At 38.2% G+C, this 27,771-nt stretch overlaps 1 protein-coding gene across 2 annotated transcripts; it reads left to right on the forward strand.

The window, feature by feature from the left end:
* The first annotated feature begins 84 nt into the window (after nt 1–84).
* Nucleotides 85–26,292, forward strand: LOC120482583 (uncharacterized protein C1orf21 homolog). 2 transcript variants are annotated; one of them, XM_039677068.2, is made up of 6 exons: nt 85–272; nt 12,484–12,606; nt 20,884–20,969; nt 22,839–22,909; nt 24,760–24,820; nt 25,823–26,292. In XM_039677068.2, exons 2-6 carry the CDS (start codon nt 12,489–12,491, stop codon nt 25,862–25,864), a joined length of 378 nt encoding a protein of 125 aa, XP_039533002.2. In that variant the 5' UTR covers nt 85–272; nt 12,484–12,488; the 3' UTR covers nt 25,865–26,292. The 2 variants fall into 2 exon arrangements, with proteins under 2 accessions (XP_039533002.2, XP_039533010.2); XM_039677076.2 differs by lacking the exon at nt 85–272 and adding an exon at nt 5,079–5,167.
* Nucleotides 26,293–27,771: the final 1,479 nt, after the last annotated feature.

A 27,771-nucleotide genomic window follows, 5' to 3' on the forward strand; every position in this document is an offset into this window, starting at 1 on the left:
TGAGGGGAAAATGTAAGGATAATTCGACTAGTTCCTCCCCTCCTACGTCTAGGCATGTGGTTGGTTTGCCACACGGGCTTCAGCAAGATGGCTGCAGTTCTTCGAACAAATCAGGAGTGCGGGCTGTAAGCCAGTGGTCCACATCACATCACTACAGTCATAGATGACTACAGTAACAGCAGCGCATATTCCCGTCCGCCAGTGTGTGTATATCACAGTGTGTGTGTGAGCCGCCGTCAGTGGAAGTGGAACGAGCGGGTCACTTCTGACAAGTGAGTGTTTCCCTGTCATATTTATGTATTTTTTGCGCTGATTCGGCAAGTGTTTGTTTTCATTTTGCCTTTCTTTGTGTCTTGTCTTTGGTGAGTCGATTCCTGGTTCGCTTATTGACTGGTTCTTTTTTTTTTGCATGATCAGTTCTATCTGATCTTTGAACAGTGATTCTGGACTGCATTGTGGTTTGGGCTGTGTCTCAATGTGCTTTCCAGCATACACAGCATTTATGGCATGTTAGGCGCCTAAAACGAACGTAGGCGCCTATGATGCCCTCAATCCTGACTAGGTAGGCTGTTCACTAGGTGTTGAGACACAGCCATGATTAAGACATGAGTAGGTGAGATCAATTGTTGGTTATTGTCATGAGTCTGTTCCATTGCATGGACATGTTGATTTACAACCGTTTTTTACGAAGTACAGCAGAACTGGAAGTAATGAAAACAAAAGACACCTGGGTTGGCATGCATGCACACGTACACGTGTGTATCCCGCTGTCCTGCGGGCAGACAATGCGCCCTCTGTCTCTGCCGTGGCGCAGCTGTGTGTGTCCTTCTGTCACTGTGTTTTCATATGCAGTATTTTCATTAGCGTAGAGCTCATTCAATGTATGACTGTCTGTGTGTTTGAGTGTCAGACGACTAGGGGAGCTATGGGTGAGCGATGTTAAACGAATCCTTCCTTTTTAGCCGAATCTTTTTAATGAAGCGGTTTAGAGAACCCGACCGATTGATTCATTATTGAATCGGTTCGAGCGTTTATCGAATCAACTCAATGACTCGACTATGATTTATTGGTGATGTGTTATTTTGTGATGTCTGATTCGTTAACTAATCGTTCTTTTGTCGATGAATCGGATTAAGGATTCGTTATGAATCTGACTGAATTGGCCAAAGTGTTTTTTCAATGAGCTCACTGACTTGAATTGAGAATCGCCTTTCAGATAGGTTCAACTAGTGATCTATCTTAACATCACCGAGAACACCTTTACAGTGTTCCAATTTAAGAGTTCCCTTACTCATTAATTATACTGAGAACAACTGACTCTTTCAGGTTTTTCCTACTTTGAATGGTTTGGGGCTACTTTTCTCAAAAGCATCATAAGCATGTGTAGATCGTATTTGGCACCAATAGTCTCTGATCAACTTGGCTCGTGCTTTTGAGAACCACAGCTCTGGTTTGACAGTTGACTTAGCTGAACCATTGTTATGTAAGATTGTATCCCATAGCAGAATTCAATGGGACCCAGGAGCAATTCTTATTTTCTCCATATAGGCAAACTGATTTTTAACGACAATATAAATCTTTAACAGACTTGAGTTACATGGTTGTTAATCAGTTATATAATGCTTTTGTTGAAGCTGTAAGTCCACATTATTTCATATTCTTTTTAAAAAGAAGTTTAAAATGAGTTTCAGAGAGGAATTCCTTGTAATACAGTGACATTAACCAAGAGCTACATTTTAGGACAGTTTAATGTAAATTCGAATTAGAGGTATACTCTTACTTTGTTTTTATGGGCTGTTCATGGCTGCAACAAATTGACACATAAAATCAGAATAAACAGCTTTAATTAACATTAAACTTAATTGGAAAAACTGTAATTAACAACAAAACATGCTTGTTGAGCATGCAATATGCAACACTGAGATGTCAGGAACCACATGAAGATACAGTATAAAACATCTGCTCAATCATTTTTTTTTTTTTTTATCTGAAACAAACTGAAGGAATTAATTTAGAGAAATGAGTTGTGCTTTGCTATGGGGGACATGGCTGGCTCTGTACCTCTCCATCTCTTGATCTCTCATCAGTCTGACACCTCCATCTGTCTCTCTCTCATCTATAAGCGGTCTGTGTGTGTTGTTTTGCACACATGGCTTTTGTTCTGATGACTGAAGAGGCTGAAAGGCTATTAATAGCGACTGTGGGTTCTCCTCTTGGTCAGTCAATTTCAAGCTTCTCCACCACCAAAGCTCCCATCTTCCTCTCCGTCTATTTTATTCCGTTTCTCCCGCTCAGTTCACAGGACCTGAGAAAAGCGACCCAATTAGCCCATGGGGTTATGATGCAATATCAGAGTGACATCACTCAAAGAGGAGGTTTCCATGGCTACCAGAGGTCTATGTGGGAGGTTCCATCCTGTGTATAAGCTTTGCGTGGTGACGTGTGTTCTCTGATGACCAAGGATGTTGCATGTGTGCGTATTTGTGAATTACAACTTTTGGTTTTAGTTGACAGGACAACCTGATCGAACTCTTGTACAGTGTGGATGGCTTGGTGGTTGTGTGTTTAAAGGAAAAAATTTACTCACCCTTGTGTCCTTCCAAAACCCTTGATTGTTTATCATGTGGAACACAACACAAATGGAGATATTACGCAAAGTGTTCTTGCGTTTTTCCATGTGAAAGTGAAATTATATTAATGGTCCATTTAAGTTATTCTGCATGTTCCATACTTTCTAAAGCTATGTGATTTGTTTTGTATGAGAAACAGTTCATTTGATTCCCTAATTAACTCCTTTTATGTTCCTTTCTGCTGTTGATCTCAAGAATATTTTTCATTTGTTTACATTTTAAGGAGAACTCCGGCACAAAATTAACCTTTGGTCTAATAAAACATTGCTACCTAATCGACCGTTCTCTGGGATTTGTTTTCATGGTAATCGAATGTAAAGCATTTTATCTCTAAAAACTGTTTAGCGTATAACGCTAGTATATAGGGCATAGAGTAAGCAAAGAGAAATCGATAGTTAATACCACTAACAAGGCTCGAAATAGCCCCACACTAACACAGTAGCAGAGGGTTCACACATGCTAAACGAAGCATTGAGAACTTTGTAAGTGTACAGACCGTTTAATAAGAAGATATTTTATAAAGACAGTCCACTTCGTGTATACAGGTGGCGCCATCTTTTGAAAACAGTCTCGACAAGTCGAACCACGAACGACGTGCCATGAGCTGAACTGTATGAAGTTCAGAGAACTTCTGAACTGTATGAACGGCATTTGGGGATCGACTTATCGAGACTGTTTTCCAAAGATGGCGCCGCCTGTATACGAAGTGCACTGTCTGTCACCATCTCTAAGTATCTTCTTATTACATCAAGTTTCACATTCATTTAGTGAGAAGAAAGCAACTACAACTCCTGAAAGTAAACAGCAGTGTTTTGCTGTTGCATGACATAAAAAGTAAGTGTCATTTTAACGTCAGGATAAATCAGAGGGTTTATGGTTTCAGGTAGGCCTACATTAGGTTTAGTAACAACATAAATTGATTAATCAGATGGAAGCCGGTTTATTATGCTGTTGTCACTTTAAAAGCTACACGGATCCAATATTGTCACACAATCACTTTCATACTCAACTGTTTACTCCACGTAAGACATATAAACAGCTCTTAACATGAATGCTCACCAAGACGGCATTTTGACAATTTTGTACTGTATGTATTTGGCCACATACATTGTAATCTAAACTCCCATGACAAAATTTATAGACTTTCAGCTGTTTGCAATGAACAAATCAAACAAAATAATAACTGAATAATTTTGAATAAAATTGAATAATTTTGAGACTGCAGAAGTCATTAAAAGTTGCATTTTCAGTTGAATTTTGGGCATTTTTCACATTTGTTGAAAGTATTTCAATTACTTTGGTTTCATTCGTTCTTTGCAAACAGCCAAATGTCTGTAATTTAGCCAATAAACCTGGTATGCAATGGGGGTTGGAAAATAACAGAAATCGGGTTTACGAGTGGTCCTGTGCACTTGAGACGGCCCTACTTCACTTAATTGCGCCAGTAATAGTCATGTTTTGTAATATTATAAAATTTTAAAATCATTCAGTTATAGTAAGCCATTGCAATATGCATATCGTAAAATGTACATTTGCTATATTTCAATAATTTAGATATATCGTGCATCCCTGATTATAATATATAACCCTAACCCCACATCATTTAGACAAAATGTTACTGAATTTTAACGCTGGAAATTTAGGTTATTATTGCCCATAACATTTTGTTCCGTGGGGTAGAGTTCAGGCTGAAAGCTGCGTGTGACTAATAATTGCTCGCTGTTCTGATATGACAGATCAAACATCCTCCTCTGCTATTGTCAAACATGGACGTCCTCTCCATCCCTGCATCAGGGCACCGATGTCTGGTGTGCGTGCTGAGACGGATGAACACTCATTTGAATGTTTAAATAACAGTGCAGTCTATTACCGGTGTCATTTAGATGGAAGCATGACTTTTTTAAACCTTACTTTCAATTTTGTTGAATTAGTAAACATTTTATAAAGGGATGTAAATGAGTTTCGCACAGTGGGGGGTATTTTCATTTGGAGACTTTAAAAAGCTGATTAGAAAGCTGTGTGTATACTTAGAAGAAACAGGCAGACCAATTATGCTGCTGCAGGCAACAGAATTGGTTTATAATAGATGGTTTTCTAATTTCAAATGAATATTTATAGGCAGAATTAGGAGGCGCTTGTCAGCATTATAGAGATGGATACGGAAAAATTAGAGACCTGACCCTGGAGAATATTTCCACGAAGCCGTAGCCGTGTGCTTGTTTGCTGGAGGAGAAATGGTATTCTTCATTATATTACAGAAAGGAAATGTACGAAGATGTGTTGTTTTGAAGATGCTGATATGTATATACGTATATATAAGACTCTGTTTCATTTTACTAGTCATATGAAGGTGTGTGTTGTTTACAGTATGAGTCGTTTCTTTGGTTCTTTTTTGACACTATATAGAGGTGACGGGCACAAATCAGTTGCTGAGGGTTGAAGTCAGTATTTGAGTCAGTCAGATACAGGCGGTGTTGGGACAGCCCTGAGTGGTACGGTGTGACAGTGGATGGACAGATTGATTCGGACTTCTGCAAGTAAGATTTCCACTCCGTCTTTGCTGTGGACACTGGGACTTATTCATGAAATGCGAGTATAATGAGTTTTTGTGTGAATAGTATGTGACACCATTCTTCAGTAAATTGTCTCATTTCAAATCAATGGGAAGGTTTAAGAATGGATTTAGGAGCGATTTCTGCGACGTGTATATAATCTATATATATTTTTTTTATCTATAAGGTCAAGTGAGTTTATATGTTGGCTGAGTTTATGTAAACGGCACAAATCGAAATTATTGATAGCTTGGTTTCCCTTGTTGGGGGTAGTGTTTTGAAAAAATGTATGGAAACATTCATTAGTTCTGCTTTCCAAGGAAAATTACTTTCCTTGGTATATTTCAGGGTTATTATCAATAACCAAAGCTATTAAAAATAATTTGTTAAAGTCCCCCTGTGGTGAAAATCAAGTTTTTAATGTTGTCTATGTGGTGTTTTTAATATGCTTTAAGACAAACCATATGCAAATAATACACCATCGCTGAGTATTTTCTCCTTAACTGCAGTGAACAAAAAATCACTGAATCACTGGTCTCAAAAACACGGTTTGAAATCTCTGGTGTTTCTGACATCACAAACTACGAGTGGATCTCTGAGCTGGTGCGAGTGAGTGGAGATGGGGCTAATTTGCATATTCATAGAACCACGTATGCTGAATGAGGCAAGGGTGTAGTTACATTCAAGCTATTTTAAGGAAAAAACTTTTACATTTGTCATTTTGGTGAGTTTTAAGGGATATAATTATTGATTACAGAGGGACTTTAATTGAAATAAAGTTTAAATAAAAATACATATTTCAAATAAATGCTGTTCTTTTCATCTTTCAGTTCTTTCAAAGATCCTAAAACATATTTTCTACAAAAAAATATTAAGAGCCCAATGATTTTCAGCATTGATGAGAAGAATTAATGACAAAGAATTGTGACACTAAAGACTTGAGTAATGATGCTGAAAATTCAGCTTTGCCATCACAGGAATTAAATTTTCAAATATATTAAAATATAGAGAATATATATCTTTTTAAATTGTAATAATATTTCACAATATTACTGTTTTTACTGTTTTCTTTTTTTTTAATCAAATAAAGGCCCCCTTGTTGAGCTTAGACCTCTTTCAAATATATATATATATATAATGTATATATATATTTTTTAAACAATTATGGTACTATAGCTATAATTGACAAAAGCATCACTATTCAGCTGATCAATTGGTTAATCAAAGGATAACTAATTATGGTGGTGATAATTGTTTTGAGGTAGTCAATGTTTTCTTACATTTTTGGCTGTTAGATTGTCTGTAGTTGTTTTGCAGTTAAAGTGGTCTGCTGGGGGAAAAAAACTTTTAACTGATGTTCTGGGCATGAACAGTGGCAAACTGTCACCTTGACCATCTTTGACCGCTTTTATCTTTCCATCTGTTTTTCTATCCTTTTGCTTCCTCTAACTTGAACTATGTCTCTCCCTCGGTTGTTCGTCCCCCTCTCTTCTCATGGCTGGAGTTCCCTTTTTAAACAGTAGCTCTATTATATTTACATCTCTCCACCCCAAACCACCACTCATCCTGCTTAAGACATAAAGAAGGAACAAAAGAGAAAGAGGCTTTAGTCTTAAGATAATCTTGACAGCACTGAGACGTTTTCACTGTCTCCTCTCAGCAGGCTGTTTAAAGTGGGACAGAGAGTTGATGCTAGCCGTTGCGGGTGAGTAAATGTTATGGGGACTGCTGTCCTGCCCGGTCGGTAACAGGCCAGGCGGAGATGAATGAATGGGGTCTCCTCTGGAGATGGAGTTTGGTGTTCGTGTTGTCCCGTCTCAGCTGATCTTTAAAGGACTTGTTTAGTCCTTCCCACGATTCTTGTTCTCTCCAGATCAGCCAGTTTTTCAGGGTGAGCAATGGCTCAGACAGCTCTCAGCCCTGCGGCCTGTTGGAGGGTGTGTACTTGTGCGGTTGTGTGTGTGTGTTTGTTAGGGGAGTGATGCTATATTGCTTGACTTCATCTTTAAGGCTGTTGCATAGAAAGTAGGTTATTAATTTGTCTTCACACATTTTCATGCAAATTTTCATACAAATGTGTAAAATATGGACGTTATCTACAAACACATATTTAATACAATCTTGGCATAGTTATGGGCAGCCATTACTCTAGTCCTCAGTGTCGCATGATCCTTCAGAAATAATTTCTTATATGTAGTCACTCTCAGAAAAAAAAGGTACAAAAGCTATCACTGGGGCAAGGTACGCTTTTGTACCTAAAGGGTGCATATTGGTATCTATGCACCCTTTAGGTACAAAAGTGTACCTTTTGAAAAGGTACTGCCCCAGTGACAGCTTTTGTACCTTTTTTTCTGAGAGTGTTGGTGCTTAAACATTTCATATTATCAATGTTGAGAACTGGGTAACGCTCTTTTGAGACCCGAGATGGTGTAAATCTAAACGCATCACCTTATCAAAAACACCTACTGTGGGTGATTATACTTTCACAGGCTTTTATGGAATGGCGTATCAACACTCCAGAGCCTTGATGGGTAGATCTTGTTTACTCAAGACTCGCAGCAGAGAGTGGTTGGGCTTATGGGTGTACACACACACACGCGCGCTTTGCACACTTTTCGTCAGTACACCTGGTGCTTTGTCCTGTGCCCCGTGCTGCTAAAGGCAGAGCTAAACACTGCCCCTCCTGACAACTTCAAACGAGGAGAGAGTAGGGGGACGAGTAGCCGGCTCTTTTGATCTTTCACTCTCCTGTTTTGTCTTCTCTCAATTTGTCTCCCTCATTTCTGAGTCACTGATTCTGAAGGGGTTTTTTTATGTGGATGCAAAATATAGAGTGCTGTGATGTATTTTTGTAGGCCAACATGGAGGTTAGCAATTAGCCTGGCTGCGCCCTCCTACGCACTTCCGCTCAATTTCATTTTACTTCAGTAACTACGTCTGGGATCGCTCCATATCCTTAGGTTTCCAGAAATCAATTTTTTGTAGGACCAATCAGCGAATAGAGGGAGTGGCTGAGAAAGATGACGTTGATGTAAGCGCGTCAGTTTGAGCAGTAATGGCAGCGGAGAAAGACGTGAGAAAAGCTATTCGGTCCGTTGTTGGAAAAGAAACTGCCGAATATACAGAATTTAAAGCTGGATTGTTATCGTCTAACCTCTTGTTGCACAACTGAGGACCAAGTGAAGGAGGCAGAAAGTTTGGAAGTTTGTGCTGGGCACGATGACCGTGACATTTTGGACGGACGGTTTAGCCTGGTGTTCGCGGTGTTCGGAAGCCCCGAGTCCTGGCTGCTAAAGCCTAGTTCACACTACGTGATTTTAAGCCCGATTTAAGCCCGATTTGCAAATCGTTGAGTCGCCGACAAGTCAGGGTGTTATCGCGTGCAAATCGCGGGCGATTAGCGGACGATTAACGCTCGCCAATCCGTTAGTGTGAAAGAGCCAACAACGCATCAAAGACAGCTCGCAGACAGCTCGCAGACAGGTCACCGAGCTCAGAAAAATATCTAGCCTGCTAGATATCTCGAGCAGTCGCGCGACTCAATCTCAGTGATGTCATGAGTACAGCCAATCATAGCAACGCATGGGTTGAGGACACCAGGTAAATCTTACTTTTTCTTTTTTGCATTTTTTTTCTCAGAGCAGATCGTCGAGCAAACGGTGTGCAGCACTAGTTTCTGTCTGACGTCCATATTCGCGTGTTATGTTCTTCTCTGTAGTTTCGCGTCATTTCTGGTTCGTTTTATTGCGTGGTTTTTCGTTACAAAACATGGTTTCTAGACCAGATAGAATCGTGTTGTTGTCAACTCGTTATTTGTTTGATTATTTTCAGGATTTAGACCGTACTATAGTACTGAAACAGCTCTCATTGAGTCACAAATGATATGCTCTTATCATCCGATCGTGGTTGTATCTCTATGCAGTGCGTTGTTAACTCGTGTAGTGAGTTACCTCCTGTTGTGGATCAATCACGTTGTGTTGTGTGGTGTGAACAGCTAAACAACTTGAACACTCATGATTTCACTGAGAGCAAGTCATGTAGTGTGAACTGCACAGTTCAGCCCAACATTTTAAAATCATGTAGTGTGAACTAGGCTTAAACTATTGTTGAAGATCGGCTCAGGAGTCATGTCTGTCGCTCATATTCCCAACTGTATATTTACTGATTCTTGTGATGAATAGAACATTTTGAGCCCCTTTGTGCACTCGTGCAGGAGGTTAGTGTGTCAGTTTTACATGTTGTAAATCATACAAATTGGTTGTGATTTTTAAAAAAATAATTGTCATAAATAAAAATGTGAAAAACCATACTTTGAAGATATTTGATTTTCAGTTTTAGATGCCAATGGTTGATTTGTTTTACTAAAAAAAACTAAATGCCACATAAAAATGTACAAACACATACTTTGAAGACCATAATTAAGGTAATTAAGAAACAATGAGACGTAATATGAAAAATTGTTGTTTATTACACATCTGCAGATAGAGACAAGACTGATCATTCACTGTAGCTGCTACAGCATTTGCGGCAGATCAGAAAACGACCACAGCGGCATATTTGTAATGATTAGACACAGCTTCCACCGTTGAATAAATATATCACTGTCCTTCGTGTCAAATATACATTTCGAATTAATAATTGTTCCTAGATTAACAAAACCTGCGGCGCTCGTTGACTGAAATCCTATTGTAAACATAATCCTCTGATCATTCGGACTTGTTGTTTCCAGCCATTTCGGCGCGTGACATACGTCACTCACGACACCCCGTTAGCGATTGGCTATGGCAGATCGTGAGTGACTTTGGGCAGATCCAATAGATTTGAACTTTAATAGTGAACCCGCCTACAAGGAAGGAAACGTTTCTCAATGGAGCGGTTCCAGACTCTTTGTGGAAATGAAATGAACTAGAGTCTGGTTGAACCAGGCTAGTTAGCAATAGCGTCACGCAATAGAAAAACAAAACAAAAACACAATAGAATAAGGACCAACAAGTTTATAATTCTTACACGTTTGGTTCATCATGATAATCTTCACAAATTTACACAACTTTTATGAATTTTGAGGTCAGAAGTAAAAAGCTAAACATAGGCTATAGACCAACTACACCACGGTTGCATGACTTTAATGTAATAAAGCTTCTGGCAGCTCTTTAATTAAAAAATACTTTCTATGAAAGTTTGAGTTCGTATATGCAAGAGTGATTATAACCTCAATGAGTCTGAAGAAAGGGAAGAGTTTATCTGTTCAGAATGGTGATGTTTAATTCCCAGACAACCTTTGTAGGGTCCCAATTAGCCACTTAGCGACCACCTTTAAGTCACGTAAAAGGTTTAATAAAATGAAAGGGGGGAAATTGCTGATGTAGAATAACATGTTGTCGAATAAAATGTGGGTTTGTTCACCACAGACATTATTTCAGACATTTAACCAAATCATATTCAAAGAACTCATTGACTTTAGGACGATGGAATTATAAAGCTAACTTGTTTCTGGGTTTTGGCCAGATTAGTGAAATCAGCTCGCTGAGATTATGGGGATAATGGACATGTGGCAGGACTTTTACTTTCTGACCCCTGGACTTTACACCTCTGCTATTAGCATGCTAAGATAACTAGCATAAAACAGCAAACACAGGCAGTCGACTTTGAAGAGGTGTCTCTTGGAAATGGTTGAGAATATTCATCTGGAAAAAAAATTGTTCAGAAAAAAACTGAATATTATTTCAAGATATCAAACAGGGAAATTGATGGAAAATAACAAATGAAATATTGTCAGAATCAGCATAAACCAAGAAACATAATGACACAGAAAACAAAAATTGAACGTTTCAAAAGTTAGTGTTGTTATTGCTAAAACTTATATTTTTGGAAATCTAGGTGGCCTTGTGTTCAAACTTCTCGGGTACCTTCAGGGCATGTTCTCAATGAACCCTGCCAAATTTTGTCAATGTTAAAGGCACACTATGCAGGAATTCCATTTTTGTCCAACAGCGACCCTCTAGAGTCACTGTGGCGTACTTGTATTTAACGTTACTGTTGTAAATGCCACTCACGCAAAGCGTCTCTCGGCCTGATACCCCTTCGAAGCTGCTATATTAAGGTACAAATCTTGCATAGTGTGCCTTTTAAAGGGATAGTTCACTTTGAAATTAATTTTTGATATGTTTTAGCTTACCTCAAGGACATCCAAGATGTAGGTGTCTTTGTTTCCACAGTATTTTCAATTTTGACATTTTTCGGTGAAACCTTTGTTGTCTGTCAGTCATATAATGCAGGTATGGGGGTCCACGTCAAAATTAAACATGATTTAATGACTCGTAAATGTATGTACACATTGATGGCCTAAGACACGAAACGAGCGGTTTGTGTGAGAAAACGAACAGTATTTATATCGTTTTACCTCTTGTTAACAGCCATGTCCAACTGTGTACTAAGAATTTTGTTTCTAATGGCGCTTTTCCATTACCAGTACCAGTTCGAGTTGAGCCGAGCTGGTTCTGTGTAGTGGAAAAGTGCCATATGAGAGGGTTCAAAAGTTATAACCGTTTGAAAAGTACATTTTTGAGCTGGTGGTGGAGCTACTGTATAGAGATGGTCTCTCTCATTACCACTAGAACAAGTGTGCCAAATATAGTGCTTTTCTGTGTACTCAAAGTGCTTTACATATTGATGGGGGGAATCTTTACAACTTAACATTTCTCTTGCACAAATCTTGTTAGAATTAGAACAAATCTTGGCATTTGTTCTGTCAGCTATAATAGGGTAGAAAATACTTTCTATTTAACTGACTGCTGTTTGGAATCAACTCCCTAATAGATATTTTCCACTTTGCTTGTCAACTAGAAAGAGACCATTTACTTTTTGTCTTAAATGTTGATCTGTTGTGTGTTTTATTCTTAAACGCTTAACAGACTTCTTTAATTACATTTTTGCTGAAAGTGTGCTTATGCTATATTTCTTTCTGTGTAAATGCCAATGACACTCATACTTTAAGTGTGTCCAAATACTTTTTGGGGCTGCTGTGTGTTTCTTGTGTTGGTCTTGGTTCAATTTGAAGGTGCACATGTTCGTAACTTAAGAGGGAAAAGATGAATCTGTAACTCTGGCTTTGGGCTGTGATAGAAAGCATGTCTAGATCTGTTTAGGCTCAACTCGGATGTGTTTTCTTTTCCTGATGATCGGTAGTTCGTAACCCAGCAGAGACTCTAATGGATCTAATCATGTGTCCATTCTGACTTTAAAGACGTGCTGTCAGGCTCCTGAATGTGAATGTTGATGAATGTGTTCTCTGTTTCTCTCAGGTGAGATGGTGAGAGGGGGAGAGAGTGAGGCCATGGGCTGCACCTCGGCTAAGCAGGTGTCGGCTGTGCCCACCGACGAAGAGGGCCGGGGCAAAGCCTACAGCAATGGAGACCTTTTCACTGGTTAGTCTCACACACACACACAAACACATTGTCGTTCCACGTCTGTTTGACTAACTTTTTTTTTTTTTAAACAAAAGAGGTATTTTGAAAAGTGAATGAATGATTGTTAGTGGACCTTAACCATCTTCAATATTTTGTGTGCCTCAGAAGAAAGGAAGTCATGCAGGTCTGGACAACATAAAGCCTATAACTAAGACAACATATCCCTATAACTCCAGGTTGCTACTGGGGAACTGTCTATGTAATAAATAAATTGTATGTTAAAATATTCTTGCTTTGGATAAGAGAGTCTACTCAAGGATTATTTAGTAATTTTTTTATAGAAATTGGCTTTTTAGGCGTCTAAAACTAAATGGTTTTATTAGACAGTCACCATTCACAGTCCAGGTTTGGTTATACCATAAATAATATTAAAATATCCTTTGATTTAAAACAAAGGTTTGATTTCCATGGGAGACTGTCACATTTTGAGAATGTAATTTCTCCACTGGACGCCTGTTTTCCAGTCTGTATTTTTGGCTTTGTCCCATTTGGTATACTTGGACTATTGTTTAAAAGTATGTACTTTGGTAATGAGGGGAAAGTCCACACTTTGGAATATAGTATCAGGACACAACCATGTCATAAAATTGTGTCTTGATTTCCAGATCAACCTCTGTTGTGTATTGTTTACATGAAAGCATTAGCTGAAATGACTTAGTAAAGAAATACATGACTCTTTTCCTTCATTGGGTGTAATGTGGGTAATACTAGCTCAAATATAGCTATACCTATTATCTAGGAAAACATGATAAATGGGAAATCATTCGAACACATTGGTCAGAAAGACATCTTGTTGTCTTAGACACTGGCTGTTCATTCTGCTTAAAGTTTAATCTTGAATGTGTCTTCAATGATTGGTAAAAAAAAAAAAAAAGAAACAGCCAATGTCCAAGACATTACGCATAGGATTGGCCAGCAATTAAAACGACTACTGACAAATTAGTTATTTTTATTGCTGGCCAAACCTATGCATTAATCTTATCTAGGAAACCATGATAAATGGGAAAGCATTCGAACATATTGGACAAAGACATATTGCTGTCTTGGAAATCGGCTGTTTCTTTTTTTACCAATCAAAATTAAACTTTAAGCAGAACAAACAACCAGTTAAGTAATTTATGTTTAAGCAGTGAATAATGTTTTACAATGTTTTGGGAAGATGATTACATTCTGGCAATTCTTGGATGCATTCTGGGTAATCATACTGTGTTTGTAAAGACTCTCAGCTACTCCGCTCATCTGTGCCAACAGGCGTGTGTTTTAGGATAACATTATCAGCTGGAGTGAGTTACTTATGTGTTCTCTGGGTTGTGTGTGTGTGTATGTGTGAGGTTGTAAATATGTTTTAAAGAGTTTAGATAACAGCAGCGCTTAGTGTGTGTGACCTGTGAGAGAGTGACAGAGATTATAGGAGATTAAGAATTAAGGGCAAAACTGCAGAAAATCCTCAATGACCATAGGAGTCTCTCTCTCTCTCTCTCTCTCTTCCTGCCATGTTCTTTTCTCGGTCTCTAAGGATTCACAGTGTGTGAGATGGAGGGAAATGGTCGAATGAGAACGAGAGGGAGAGAGTGAGTGACGTGGGATCAGACTCCCATTTTTTTCCTCCCCTGACATTTATCCCTCCCTCTGCATATCTGCCGTTCTTCTCAAGGCCACACTTTCCTTGTTTCCTTCCTTTCTTTGCTGTGTCCTTTTCATTATTCTGCCTACTTTTCTATTGCCTAAACTATACTTTACTCTCTTTTTTTTACTTCAGGATCCCTTCCTCTTTCTCATATGATGTTTCTTAAGCGGTGTTGAGAAGATACAGAACTTCTAAACTACTCCTAATATACTTGTAAATTATGTACATAACCATTCAAAAGTTTGGGGTCAGTAAGCAGTAATACGTATTTAGCAAGTATGCACTAAATTGTAAAAAAGAGACCGTAAAGACATGTATAGTTGCAAAAGAAATCTGTTTTAAGTAAATGCTGTTCTTTTTAACTTTCTATTAATCAAAGAGTCTTGAAAAAAAGTAGCATTGTTTTTCTACAAAATTATTTTCTTCAACAATGATAATAATGAGAGAGGTTTCGTGAGCACCAAATCCGCATATTAGAATGATTTCTGAAGGATCATGCGACACTAACGACTGGAGTGTTATAGTGTGCTTGTGTATTTTATTGTTGTTTAGAATTATAGAATAATAGTGCTCTCTTCATCTTGAATTAAAGGTAATATCAGCCACAGTTTGTTACACAATTTTGATTGCATATGTCATTTTTCACAAATAGTAGGCAAAATAAAAATATGCTGCACCGTAAGCTAGTATCAGAGTAATTTTAGTATTATTTATATTTTACTATAGTATGCATACTGTATTTTGAGGTAGCTTTTTATATTTTCAGTTTTCACGTAAATAGTACTTTTAACTTGCATAATTTAAGTAGGTTGTATTAGTAGGCAATATTTCAAATTTTCATTTAAGCATTTCATCTTTTATTTAACTTTTAATTTCAGCTTTTATTTCAGCAATTAAACTAAACTGATTAAAGAAAAAAAAATTGGTTGTTAACAAGAACAACACAAGCTAGAATTCGTTTTGATATTGAATATTTGCTGTTTAATGAAGAACTACCTAATCGACCAGTAAGAAAGTCTATATACAGTAAGTATGTATTCGTAGTAATATGGGGACCATGTTAAGGCCATGACACACCAAGTCGGCCCTCACGTCGGCTGCGTCTCGGCCAAAAAAAAAAAACTGTGGTTGAACACACTGCAAAGACTGCAGCAGACTGCCATGTGTGTTCTGTGGCTGTGTGAACTGTCTATATCAGCAGGTGTCCATAGTCTATTCATCATTTAAAAAGGGAAACTAGTAGGACTGCAGATATACCAACCGTAAACATTCGACATTTAGCTAATATTTGACATAATTCATCTCTGGGAAGTACCAGTAGTCATTTTCAGATGGGTTCTGTTTCTCTGTCCTGCATTTCCTCTTGTGAGGATGTGACGGTTTATACGGTATCTTCTGGTTCTCTTCCACTCCGTGTCTGTGATCTGTAGGCTCATAATGTGGCATGTTAATCTGAGAGAACTGTAGCGCACAACAACAGATTGATAAGTATTATATTCACCAGCGCGAACAGAGCAGTGACCTGGTTACTGTGGATTATTGCTAACTCCCCCCCCCCCCCTTCTTTTTTCTATCTATCTATCTTTCTGTCTCTCACTCGCTCTTTTTTTTTCTCTTTCTCCTGCCAACCCGATGTCCTTCTTTCCACTGCCCTTCCCAGCTGTCAGTCAAACAGCTCTATCAATAGAACAGAGGGCTTTCGCCCCCTCCCCTCTCTCTCCATCTCTCTTTCTCTTTTTCACTCTCTCAACTCTCAGCTCTTGCCTTGATTAATGCCAACAAACTGTTTACTAGTCAAACTGTATCAGTGTCTGTTCAGGCAGTGAGAGTGTGTGTAAGTTTGTGTGTCCTCTCATCTGTGATTCAGTGCTTAGTCAATCCCAGCAACACACACGGTCTCCGGCACGCACAATGACAGGAAAGGCCGAGCTGCCCTAAAACAAACAAGAGGGGCAGCAGGCGGAGAATATGCTGTCTGGTTACATGCGATCTGCAGTGAGCTGTTGTAAATGGTGTGTGAGTGTGTGTTGAGGCGTTCCCATTGATGCTGATCTGCACCGACAAAGTAACCAGAAGGCATTTGATTTTCAACGAGGGCTGGCCATATCTGACATGAGCGACAGTTCGACCATTCGCAACGTGATGTAGGTGTGTCCAGTGTTGCGAAAAAAAGCGTTGCTTTTACTTTTAGAGCCGGGTATCGCGGTTAATGGAGCAGAGCGTAGGGGGTACAGTTCAGGTCAGGCCAGGCCCCCTTGTGGCGCCGACACTTATTAGCCATAACAACTCTCTAGCTAGCACCATATGTTTGTTTTTCTTTGCACCACATGAGGACAGTGCAATAGAGAGATGTTTCTTGCCATTATTTCATTGTACACCATCTTTTTATTGCATAATCAATACAGATTGCAAACTTAGATTCACAACTACCCACAGCGGAGAAAGATCCATTTAGAGATTTTAAAGGATTAGTTCACTTTTGAAAACCTTTGCTGATAATTTACTCACCCCCATGTCATCCAAGATGTCCATTTCTTTCTTTCCTCAGTCGAAAAGAAATTAAGTTTAGGTTTTTGATGAAAACATTCCAGGATTTTTCTCCATATAATGGATTTCAATGGGAACCAGACAGTCCAAGGTCCAAAAGACAGTTAATAACAGTTTCAGATGCAGCTTCAAATGTCTTTAAACGACACCAGACGATGAATAAGTGTCTTATCATGCGAAACGATCGGTTATTTCAAAACTTATTCCAAAAATGTAACTTTTCTAAGGAAAAATGCTAGCCTTACTCTATTCTGTGAGGCGCGTTTGTAACGTCACGTAATACGTAATTACGTTCAAAAGGTCACGGGCGACGTAGCCAGAAGTACAGAATCAAAATCGTCCGACATCGTTGTTTTTTTTGTAAATGGCGTTTGTGTTAGTTTGCACGTTGAACCTATGCGTTTGACTTGTAAACACTGACTCTGTACTTCCGGCTATGTCGCCCGTGACCTTTTTGAACGTAATTACGTATTACGTGACGTTACAAACGCGCCTCACAGAATAGAGTAAGGCTAGCATTTTTCCTTAGAAAAGTTACATTTTTGGAATAAGTTTTGAAATAACCGATTGTTTCGCATGACAAGACCCTTATTCATCGTCTGGTGTCGTTTAAAGACATTTGAGGCTGCATCTGAAACTGTTATTAACTGTCTTTTGGACCTTGGACTGTCTGGTTCCCATTGAACTCCATTATATGGAGAAAAATCCTGGAATGTTTTCATCAAAAACCTTAATTTCTTTTTGACTGAGGAAAGAAAGACATGGACATCTTGGATGACATGGGAGTGAGTAAATTATCAGCAAAAGTTTTTCAAAAGTGAACTAATCCTTTAAGAATAGATATTAGAATCGATGTTTAACATTATAGTGAGCAATTACATTGTTGTATATAATTTTATATGTTTGACTTGTTTTACATTTCTCTCTTCATGTTTTTTTTTGTTTCGAAAACTCAAACCCATGACTTTGAGGTTTCCAGCTTTTGTTCTACCAACTGAGCTTCAAGAAATTTCTGCAGTGATTTGTTTCTGCCCACATGCAGTGTTATTAAAAAAATGACGCATGGAAAACTGTCAGATATTGCGAGCATTGATTCATGCATCGATGTGATGCATTATGCATTTCAGCAGTGTTACCATAAAGCTTTCCCCTCTGGTTTTTCCTCTAAAGACAAGAAAACTGATTTGTCAAATATGATTTGCATGTTTACAGTTGATATTTACATCAGTTTACATAACAGGCTACCTAGCAGTAGGAATGTCCAAAATGGCTCATTAATACAGAAACTTGTTGACCTTCAGCGATAAAACTTCTTTGTTTGAACTGTGTGTGTGGAACAGGCATTTTTCAAAGTCACCAAGTGACTACGTCCACTAAGCGACTGTTTGGCTTATGTTTTTAACGGCAACGGCGTACAGTAGTGCAACAGATCATCTCGGTGACACTCTTGTCTTCTGAGGTTTAGAATTATGACTTCAGATGTTTAACGGCTGATCTTTAACCAAAGGCGTGGTATCGGTCATGTGTCTAAAGGTAGCTCAAAACGTGTCTCTTGTTTTGCTGGATTTTGAAACTCCTCTCAGCTCTGTCTTAACGTTAGTGAGTAATCTTCCACCTACTATCATCAAAGAGAGCGTGAGATTGACAAACTCCCCTCCCTTGCGGTGGACTCGCTGTCTTAACAGACTCCCACTTATAGAATCGCTTCGGGCCAAAGCTTCTCCACACTGATTCTAAAAGTAAAGCGGCCCACTCATGTTCCTCAGACACGCCACTCACGGCACTGAACACATCTGAAATTAGGCCAGAAGGTAAAAGTGAGAGGAAGACAAGGTTGTGTAGCTGTTGTGTCATCCGATTTGTTTCGTTTAAGCCGATCGAGTTCCCAGACAGCTAAATTACCTGGTCGTCAGAAGGCATCTTGTCACAAGCATAATGATTAGTGGAAGTTTTATTTAAAAGAAGTGCGTGCGTATGTATGTGATCACTGCTCATTTAGTCAAATAAAAACACTTATTTAGAATGCAAAATGACATTCTTAGGATTTGATTTTAATATGTTGAGTGATGCTATAACTGAATGACTGAATTAGTGTTGTTGTTGTTTTTTTTAATGAAATTGCCAGTTGATTCGCATAGTTGAACAGTCCATCTGCAGGGGTTTAAACGTTGAAATGGGAAAATCCGAGATGCTAAAATATCTTTGCTTTGGTGCTGTCATACTCATGAGTCATGACACAAGAAGCAGGCAAACTGCCTACCATCACAGACTTCAGGAAATGTAATGACTTACTAAAAAGCACATCAAAATCAACTTAATATTCACAATGTATTTACAATAATTTAGAATATATTAAAAATATTCAGAATTACCCAACTATTCTCTAACTAACACATCCCATGGTGCTCATGAGGCCAGCGGGCAACATTTTTCATTCTCCTCATTTCCTTTATTTTCTATACTATAATAAAACACAAAAAAGCCATTTCTGTCAAGCAAGCATCCTCGTCTCAATCACGTCCTAAAGGTCGGCATCATGCTGTGATCACCAATTAGCCAATCGAAATATCCCTACATAAGAGAACATCTCATCTTCCCACCAGAAATAGCCCATCTGGAACATACTAAACTGATATAATGTCTCTCTCTCTGTCTCGCTCACTGCAAGCAACTTTGTTTCTCTAAGATACTTGTTTCTCGAATGATTGTCTCCCTGAAAAGATGGATTAGAATATGTTCCTCAGATCTCCTTTTTTAGTAATGCCATCGCCCTACTTGCGTTTATGCGAGCGTGTGTGTGTGTATGGGAAGAGAGATGCATGTATGTATGCATGTATTTTAAGTTAAGTGTCTGGCTCTTTGGGATCCGGTAGGCCTGTTTTGTGTAACACACCTCAGCCAAATCAGTTAAAGTATGACTTTAATTTGTGTGTGACGTTTCTCTTTGGTTCGGCTTGTGTGTGCGTGTGTGTTTATCAGCATGTTGGAGCGTGGTCTTTTGTGCAGAGACATGTTTACATTCCTCAAGCTGTGAAAGACTGGCGGCATTGCGCCCTCTTTTTCTCTCTCCTTTTGTATTTCTCTTTTTTTTTTTTCCCCCGTTTCTCGCTTTTTGTGCTTGTGCGGATGGACTGCACTGAGTCACATTCACAGGCTGCCCACTCCAGCTGTCATGATGGTAACTGACAGGGAGTTCACAGAGAGAAAAGGAGAGAAAGACGGATAGAGGCGAAGATAAACTGAGATTGAGTGGGCTGCGATTTGCCTCGTGCTGATTTGTAGACAGAGTAAATGACAGATTTATGTATGTGTGTGGGTGTGTGTATGTGTTATGAGGAAGTGAATGCATGGACATGCAAACATGGACATGGCTGCTGGGAAAGGGCAAAATTCAAAGTTAGAGATGGGTTTAAGGCATTTTCAAATGTGAATTCGGTCACTGTTTACTCACTCACATTGTTCCAAACCTGTATGAATCACCTTTTCTGTGAAAAACAAAAGGTGTTTTGAAGAATGTAGTCACATGGTTCTCAGTATAATGAAAGTGAATGAGGACTAAGGCTGTCAAGCTCTAAAATGACAAAATAAAGCACAATAAAAGTATATAAGTGGGTCATATGACTCATATGCTATATTTTAGGTCTTCTGAAGGCCATGCATTAGATTTGTGTGAAGAACAAACTGAAGTTTAAAATATTGGTGGCTTAATGAGAGACGTATCAGTGTCTTATTAATGACTCAATAATTTGAATCTGTTCATGAATCGGCCTGATTCGGTTCTCAATTGGAGGGGAAAATTATCAGTGAATAACTTTTTCTCCACACTATCGAATGACTTCAGAAGTGCGCATGAGTCATGTGAGCTATTTTTATGATACTTTTATCAACATTTGTTTCAATGCTTGAAAGTTTTAGTCCCCATTCTAACTTGGAAAAAAATACCAATATATGGATGTTTGGAACGATAAAAGGGTGATTAAATGATAACAGACCTTTTTTCTGTGAATCATTTCTTTAACAGCTCTAGAATAAAAATCTAACTTGTCTTACTTTCTCTGTAGATGAATATAAGAATAAGGGAGTGGAGGAGGTGAAGTATATGCGTGGAGAAGAGGACCGAGTAAACGCACGCAACCAGGAGAACCTGGTGAGATACAAAACATTTTTTCTCTCTCACACACACACACACACCTGGCAAATTGTGCATTGGTGTCCTTTCATATTGACTCTTTATTTGCAAAGACACTGCTTGAGGCACATATGACTGTTTTTTTGCTTATACAATGAAGTGAAACTAAGCGTATGCAGCACGCACGTGTGTCGACATGTTTGGAATGTGGGTGAGGGAAATTCTGACACAATTTTCCTCTTTGTCATAGACACTCACATTACCAGACAAAAATTGATATTCTTGAGTTCTTACATGCAACGTTTCCTATACTCACACTTATTCAAACATTGGTAGTACTTTTATTTTACAGTCCTGTTCCCTGTGTACATACTTAATACTTATATTAAAATGACTTGGTAATAACTAGGTAACCCTGAACTTACCCCTAAACCTAACCTTAACCCATGTAGTTTCCTAATATTACCCAGTACTTTCTACTTTCAGTGCACGTACTGTAAAATAATTCAACCCAAATATTCTCAAACATCTGAATTGATTCTTTGCCTAACAAGGACACTCTATCAACGTAATAATATTAATAATAATTCTAGTAATAGTAAAAAAACAATATTATTATTAATAAAACAATAATAAAATCTAGTATTACAGTAATACTAATTTATTTTGCAGATTGTTTTCTAATGTAAAACTCTATACACTCACATATTTTTTCCCCCACTTAATAAATAATAATGTCAAAGTTTCTTGTATAGGACTACTTTCTGCCTTTTTCTCTGACATTTAGAATTAAACCATGTGTTTAGGGACTTAAGTTTCAAGGCTTTATGTAAATGACCTCTGTTAACCTTTTCACCTGTTAAATGAGTAATAATGTCACTGCCAAGTTGTTAAATACTGCCATTGATATGCAAATGTGGGTCATCATATGTTAATGTTAAATGTAAATGTGCCCACTTGGGGTGTAAAATAAATCATGACTTTTCTCAACATATTTGAAATGTAAAAATCCATACTTCTAGTTATATTTGTGCCTTTTTTATATAATTGTGTAATATACCAAAACAAAGAAATAAAACTCGAAATGTGACCAGATTTCATATCGTAATAAAATGGTTGTCATAATTCTACCCTTAATGCTTCCAGTTTAAATGTATAACCTAGAAAAGAAGTTAAGAATTATAGATTTTTGCATCTTAGTTTCAATAAATGGTCTGGTTGTAGTGTGAACAATGATGGATACATAGTAGGGGTGTAACAATTGCGATACTTCAAGACATAAAAGGTTAACAAAAAATGAACTTAAAATGAAATACTTAGTATGAAACTACTTTTTTACTGGTAACATAAGACATGGCATTATCATCAGGACCCACAAATATTCCTCATTGCATTATTATACATTATACATCAGTAGTACTGACACTAATATACATACCACGATACATATTGTTGCATTTTTGTATTGCGATATATTTGTGACACGATACATTGTTACTCCTCTACTACATAGTACACAGAAGAATTGTATTTCAAATAGAACGAGTCCTATTTTTCATGATATGTCTCCTTTAAACTGGCCAGCTTAATGAAGCTGTACAGGCAGAGCAGGTGTTCTGATAAGGGGGGTTAGAGGAGAATGGAAACGCAGCCCTCTTTCTCGCTGTCTCTCAGCAGGGCAGCATTCTCATTAGCAGTGGCCAGAGTAAGGTCACTCCCAGGGCCTCTCTATCATGCTGTGTTCCAGACAGAGAAGCTGATTCTGGCTCGCGTCCAGCAGCCGACAGGGCACAGGAGGGCCACCGGAGACAGTCGGCAGAGGCTGTATTTGGCTTTGTTGTGAATAGTAGTAAGTGAAAACGTGTTCTTTTCCGGGTGCGTTTGCAGGAGAAGACCTCGGCTCTGCACAGGACCAAACAGCACAAAGAGGTGCCTGGGCCCAGCGCCAACAAGACTAAGTGAGTGGGTTTATACATGTCATGCAGTTTACGGTGTGCGTGTCTTTCTGTTTGCTTTGTTTGTGTGGGTGTGGGCATTAGAGTTCTTGCTCTGTTGAAAATGTGCCAAAAGTCATTAAATTGTGTGTGGTTTGTTTTGCTTTGTGGCCTGTCTTATCCCCTCTGGATCTCATTTGCATGTTCTGTTAGAGCGTAATGTGCCATATGTTTCACAACTTATTGTTTGTAAACATGATGCGTTTATTGCCGTCGGATGTACGATTTAAAAAGTGCTTTATTGGCATAATTATTTCTAGTGAAATTGGATTTCCAAAGGATCTGTAACAATAATAAAATTGTGATGTAATGTGATGAAGAATAAATGAAAATAGGCTAACACTTTACAATTACTTTCTTTGTGAAATGTCATTTAAAGGTGCAGCACGTGATTTCTGAGAAACACTGTTGTTGATGTACCCTTCATTGCTCTGCCCATAAAATGCACGAACACGCAATGCAAGAGTGGATTTATCCTTATCATATCTGAAGCCAAGCAAAATAATGCTTGGCTTCACTTTTATTTCGTGAAAAAGTATTGCAAGTATAGTAGAGATTAATAACAGGACAGCTACTATATCTCTCTATAAGTAATAGAAGTACTTAGAGTATATATATATATATATATATATATATATATGTGTGTGTGTGTGTGTGTGTGTCTATATATATAAATGCATATATATATATATATATATATATATATATATACATATATATACATATATATTAGTACTTATAAATATATAAGTCTTGCTTCAAATCTCCCTCTCTTTCTCACTGTCTCTCTCCTCCACCATCATGAGTGGACATGCTGATTGGCTACAAGTGTGTTGTGGTGCTCGGTCTGATCCACTTTCAACAGGTTTTCTCTGAAATCACTTACTGCACTTTTAAAGGAATAGTTCAACCATAGATGAATGTTTTGATATTTATTCAGCCTCATGCAGTTTCAAACTAGGGGTGTCGCAATACACCTGTATTTATGATGACCATGATATGTAAAACATGAAAGTTTTCTCATTTTAATGTTTTTTTTTATATGACTGTGCTGCACATGCTGCACTCAAAGTGATTCCCAGGCATCACTGTGCACTTCAGCCCAAAATACCATAACCAATCAGGAAAAAAAGAAATATATACAGTAAAGTTAGGGATGAATTTGATGGATAGCATTATTCATTTATTTGTGATTTTTGGAACTAAACTGCCCAGTCCTCATTTCCATGTGTTTGTATGGAAAACTTTTAACTTTATTAAAATAAAGCTCTTTATTGAACTTCATATAGTGTTTAACTGAGCAGTAGTTAAAATATAAGTTTCGTAATTTGTAAATTAATTTGATCGGTTAATCATTATTTTATTTGTTTGTGACTTTAATTTCCACTGGGCTTTGATGGATATTATGAACGCATTACACAGAAAACTAATACATACGGTGTTCACATCGTCTAGATGGAAATAAATTGTGTTTAGAGCATGTTCATTAAGAACAAACAGTTCATTATTGTTTTATGTGTGTGTCGATGGAGTAATGGTCAGTTAATGTGCTGTGTGTGTGTAGAGGCAAGGTTTATGGTCCCCGCTGTAATGCATCTATAAAAATGATTCCTGCCCAGCCACTCTGGATCCTACAGTAGCTTGTGTGTGTGTGTGAGAGTGTGAGTTTGTGTTCTTTATGCTTGTTGTAATGGAAAATTCGAGTGTATTTGTTGCTTCCCTCCTTCTACCCCCACTAACTTCCTCCCTCCCTCTCTCTCTCTCTCTCTCTCTCTCTCTCTCTCTCTCTCTCTCTCTCTCTCTCTCTCTCTCAGCATACATACATCAGAGAGCCAGCAGGAGTTCTTCAAAATGCTGGATGAGAAGATTGAGAAGGTGAGGGCGGGAGGAAAAAACGAGGCACAGAAGTAAAGGAGGAAGCAGATGGGTTGGAGATATTAAAGCGACAGTGTACATGAAACCGTTCTGCTATAGACTGCTCGTTTATCTAGATTGTGACATTTTGCCATATTCATTGCCTGTCTGTTACTTCCTGTAGACCTCTGGAGATAAAATGATATATTTATCCCTCTGCTTTTTTCCATTACTTCGTCCTGTCTTGAGGCCTGAGATCAATTGGTTTGAAATTGATTAAATGAAAATATTTTAGATTTAGTTTTAAATGAGTTGAAGCAAGGTTACATAAAGGCTGTATGGCCTTGTTTACTTAAAAAAATCAAAATATCTACATTTGAAATGCATTTTTAAAAATCTAATTTTAAACACTTCAAACTACATATAGATGTGGTTTGGATCATGTTTGAAAAAAGAGCAAGAAACATTTGCGTGTAGTATACCGTGTGTGTGTGAGATCTGGTGAGGTGTTAAATTAACATCTCAATAATAATAATAAAAAAAACATTTTATAAGGCTAATTAATCAACTAAGGCTGTCTCAACAAAGCCTAAGCTGATTAATTAGCCTTATGAAATGTATTTTTATTATTGAGATGTTAATTTAACACCTAAGCAGACAAGACAGGATTCCAGCAATAAACAACTCGACTTTTTACATTAACAATGGAAATGCAATCACATTCAGCCAATTAGAACAATGTGCGAAGACTGCGAACAGAGACCTCATCCAATGCACTGTGCTGCTTAAAACATAGACGCTAATATTTTCATGATATTTATGGTTTTCCATTTGGAACTTTATCAATTTGCACTACAATATCCAATGATTTCAAAATCAGTCTGTCTTTGTCCATGTTTGATGAAAATTAAGTGTTGCTCATCACACTTTCTGCTAGTTGGTACAACTAATTCACTTAGAGTTTTTTAGTTTAGGTTATTTTCTTTATCTGTCTCTCTCTCTCTCTCTCTCCATATTCTCCAGGGGCGGGACTACAGCTCCGAGGAGGAAGATGATGTGACATAGCAGAGAGGTGCCAGATCTTGCCAGAGATGGAAATGGAGAGAGAGTGTGAACTCATACATCAGTGTTTCCTATGTCTGTAACACTGTCGATCTGAGAGCGAATGTGCGTGCGAGTGCGTGAGAGAGTGTGCTTGTGTGAGCGAAAGAACGCAGGACTTTTCCTCATAGGCTGTTTGCACCCTTGACCTCTTCTCCTCTCTTGGGGTTGCCTTGCTTCGAGATCTAGATGGTTTTGGGTAAAGAAAGAACAGCTTGACTGATGTATTATCAACATAGACTCACTCTGATGTGAAATGAGGACCCCCTCCCCATCCTCTCTGCTCTTGTCCTCCTACGGCCAGCATTGAAATAGCCCCTTCCTCCGCCCGGCTGTGACGGAGCCATCTGAGAAAGAGAGATTATGTCGGGGAAAGCGAGATGCTCCTCCCAGTCCTTGTTTTATGTGGCAAGCAAGAGGAAAAAACGGACCTATGAAGAAACGGGAAGAGAGCTTACAAACATCCTCTGGAGATAGTGGGGAGTGAATGTAAAGATGGAGTGTTGCGGGGTTTTTTGGGGGGAGAGGGTTTGAACGAGAGATATTTTATTAAGAGCGACTATATGTCTGACTATTTCGATATTTTGATAAGAGCGATGTGGCAAGTTTAGAACATTTGGTTTGGACTCCTGCTTTTTGAAGGACTTTTTTTAATTTGTGGACTGTTCCCTAATGTTTATTTTTAATTTTTAATTTTTTACTGCATAGATGAAACCTCCTCAAGCGTGTGCTATAAAGGTCAGGGCTGTGCAGTGACCCCATAACACACTCGCTCGCGCGCGCACACACACATACATGGGGAAAGACTTAAAGCTAAAATAATCACCACACCCTCTTTCCACATACAAGTTCTCACTTTCAATTTGTATATCCTGCTATTATTTGTTAAATTCTCACAAAAGGGACGGAAATAGCCTCACTAGTACCAGCAGTCACCCTCACACATATCCAAATATATCCATTACAGCCACCCATAAACAGGCAGCATTTAACTTAAAGATCTGAATCGACTTTTTATGCTGTCCAATGAAAGAACTGGGGTTGTCTTTTTTTGTGTGTGTTTCGAGGCCCGTGTTTGTGTTAATCTGTGTCAGAGAGCCAGGTCTAACTGTGTTAATCGATGTCAAACGGATGAAATGTTTGTCGTAGACCTGTGTATGTTTAGCTACAGTGTTAACCTCTGTTGTTCCTCGCCCTGCCTTTCTCACTTAATAGTATTTATTTAGTCGTGTTGGCTAAAATGCACCTGGTTGTCAGCCTGTACACTTACAATTCACGGAGACCACCAAACCAGTATGAGGTGGGGTGGGGTCACTTCAAGTACACAGCGTTGGCCAAGCATCTGTCATTATAATTACTGGATTGAATCCTTTTTTATGTTCAATGTTTTCTTTTTCTATTAAAATATAAGACACAGGAGCTATGGATTCTGTTTGTGTGCTGTCTCACCGATTAATTGGTTGGTTGGTGTGTGTGTGTGTGTGTTTGTGTGTGTGTGTACGTACGTATGTACTGCTTTGCTGACATCATTAATCCATTCTAGCGTCATATTTCCTGTCAATGGTCTGACTCATAACGTTAAAAATACTTATTGGCTTCAGGGATTGAATTTCAAATGCAAAAATGTGCAGATTTCCATGAGTTCAAGTAATACACTTTACAAAAATTTAACTAAAAAATTGCTGTCCAACGGAGAATCCTCAAACAAGACATTTGGAGCTGTTGACGAACCAACTCTGCATTTTGTTTTCATTCACTTGTTGTGTTTTGTCTCCACCTGGAGGTTGAAGAGCAGAACTACATTAAAAATGTCTAGCTAGTTGTAAAGAATTTTTTTTTTTTTTTAAATTGAGCATCATGATTTTAGTTAG

Source organism: Pimephales promelas, chromosome 14 (assembly GCF_988280905.1).
Source record: "Pimephales promelas chromosome 14, fPimPro1.hap1.1, whole genome shotgun sequence".
Taxonomy (NCBI): domain Eukaryota; kingdom Metazoa; phylum Chordata; class Actinopteri; order Cypriniformes; family Leuciscidae; genus Pimephales; species Pimephales promelas.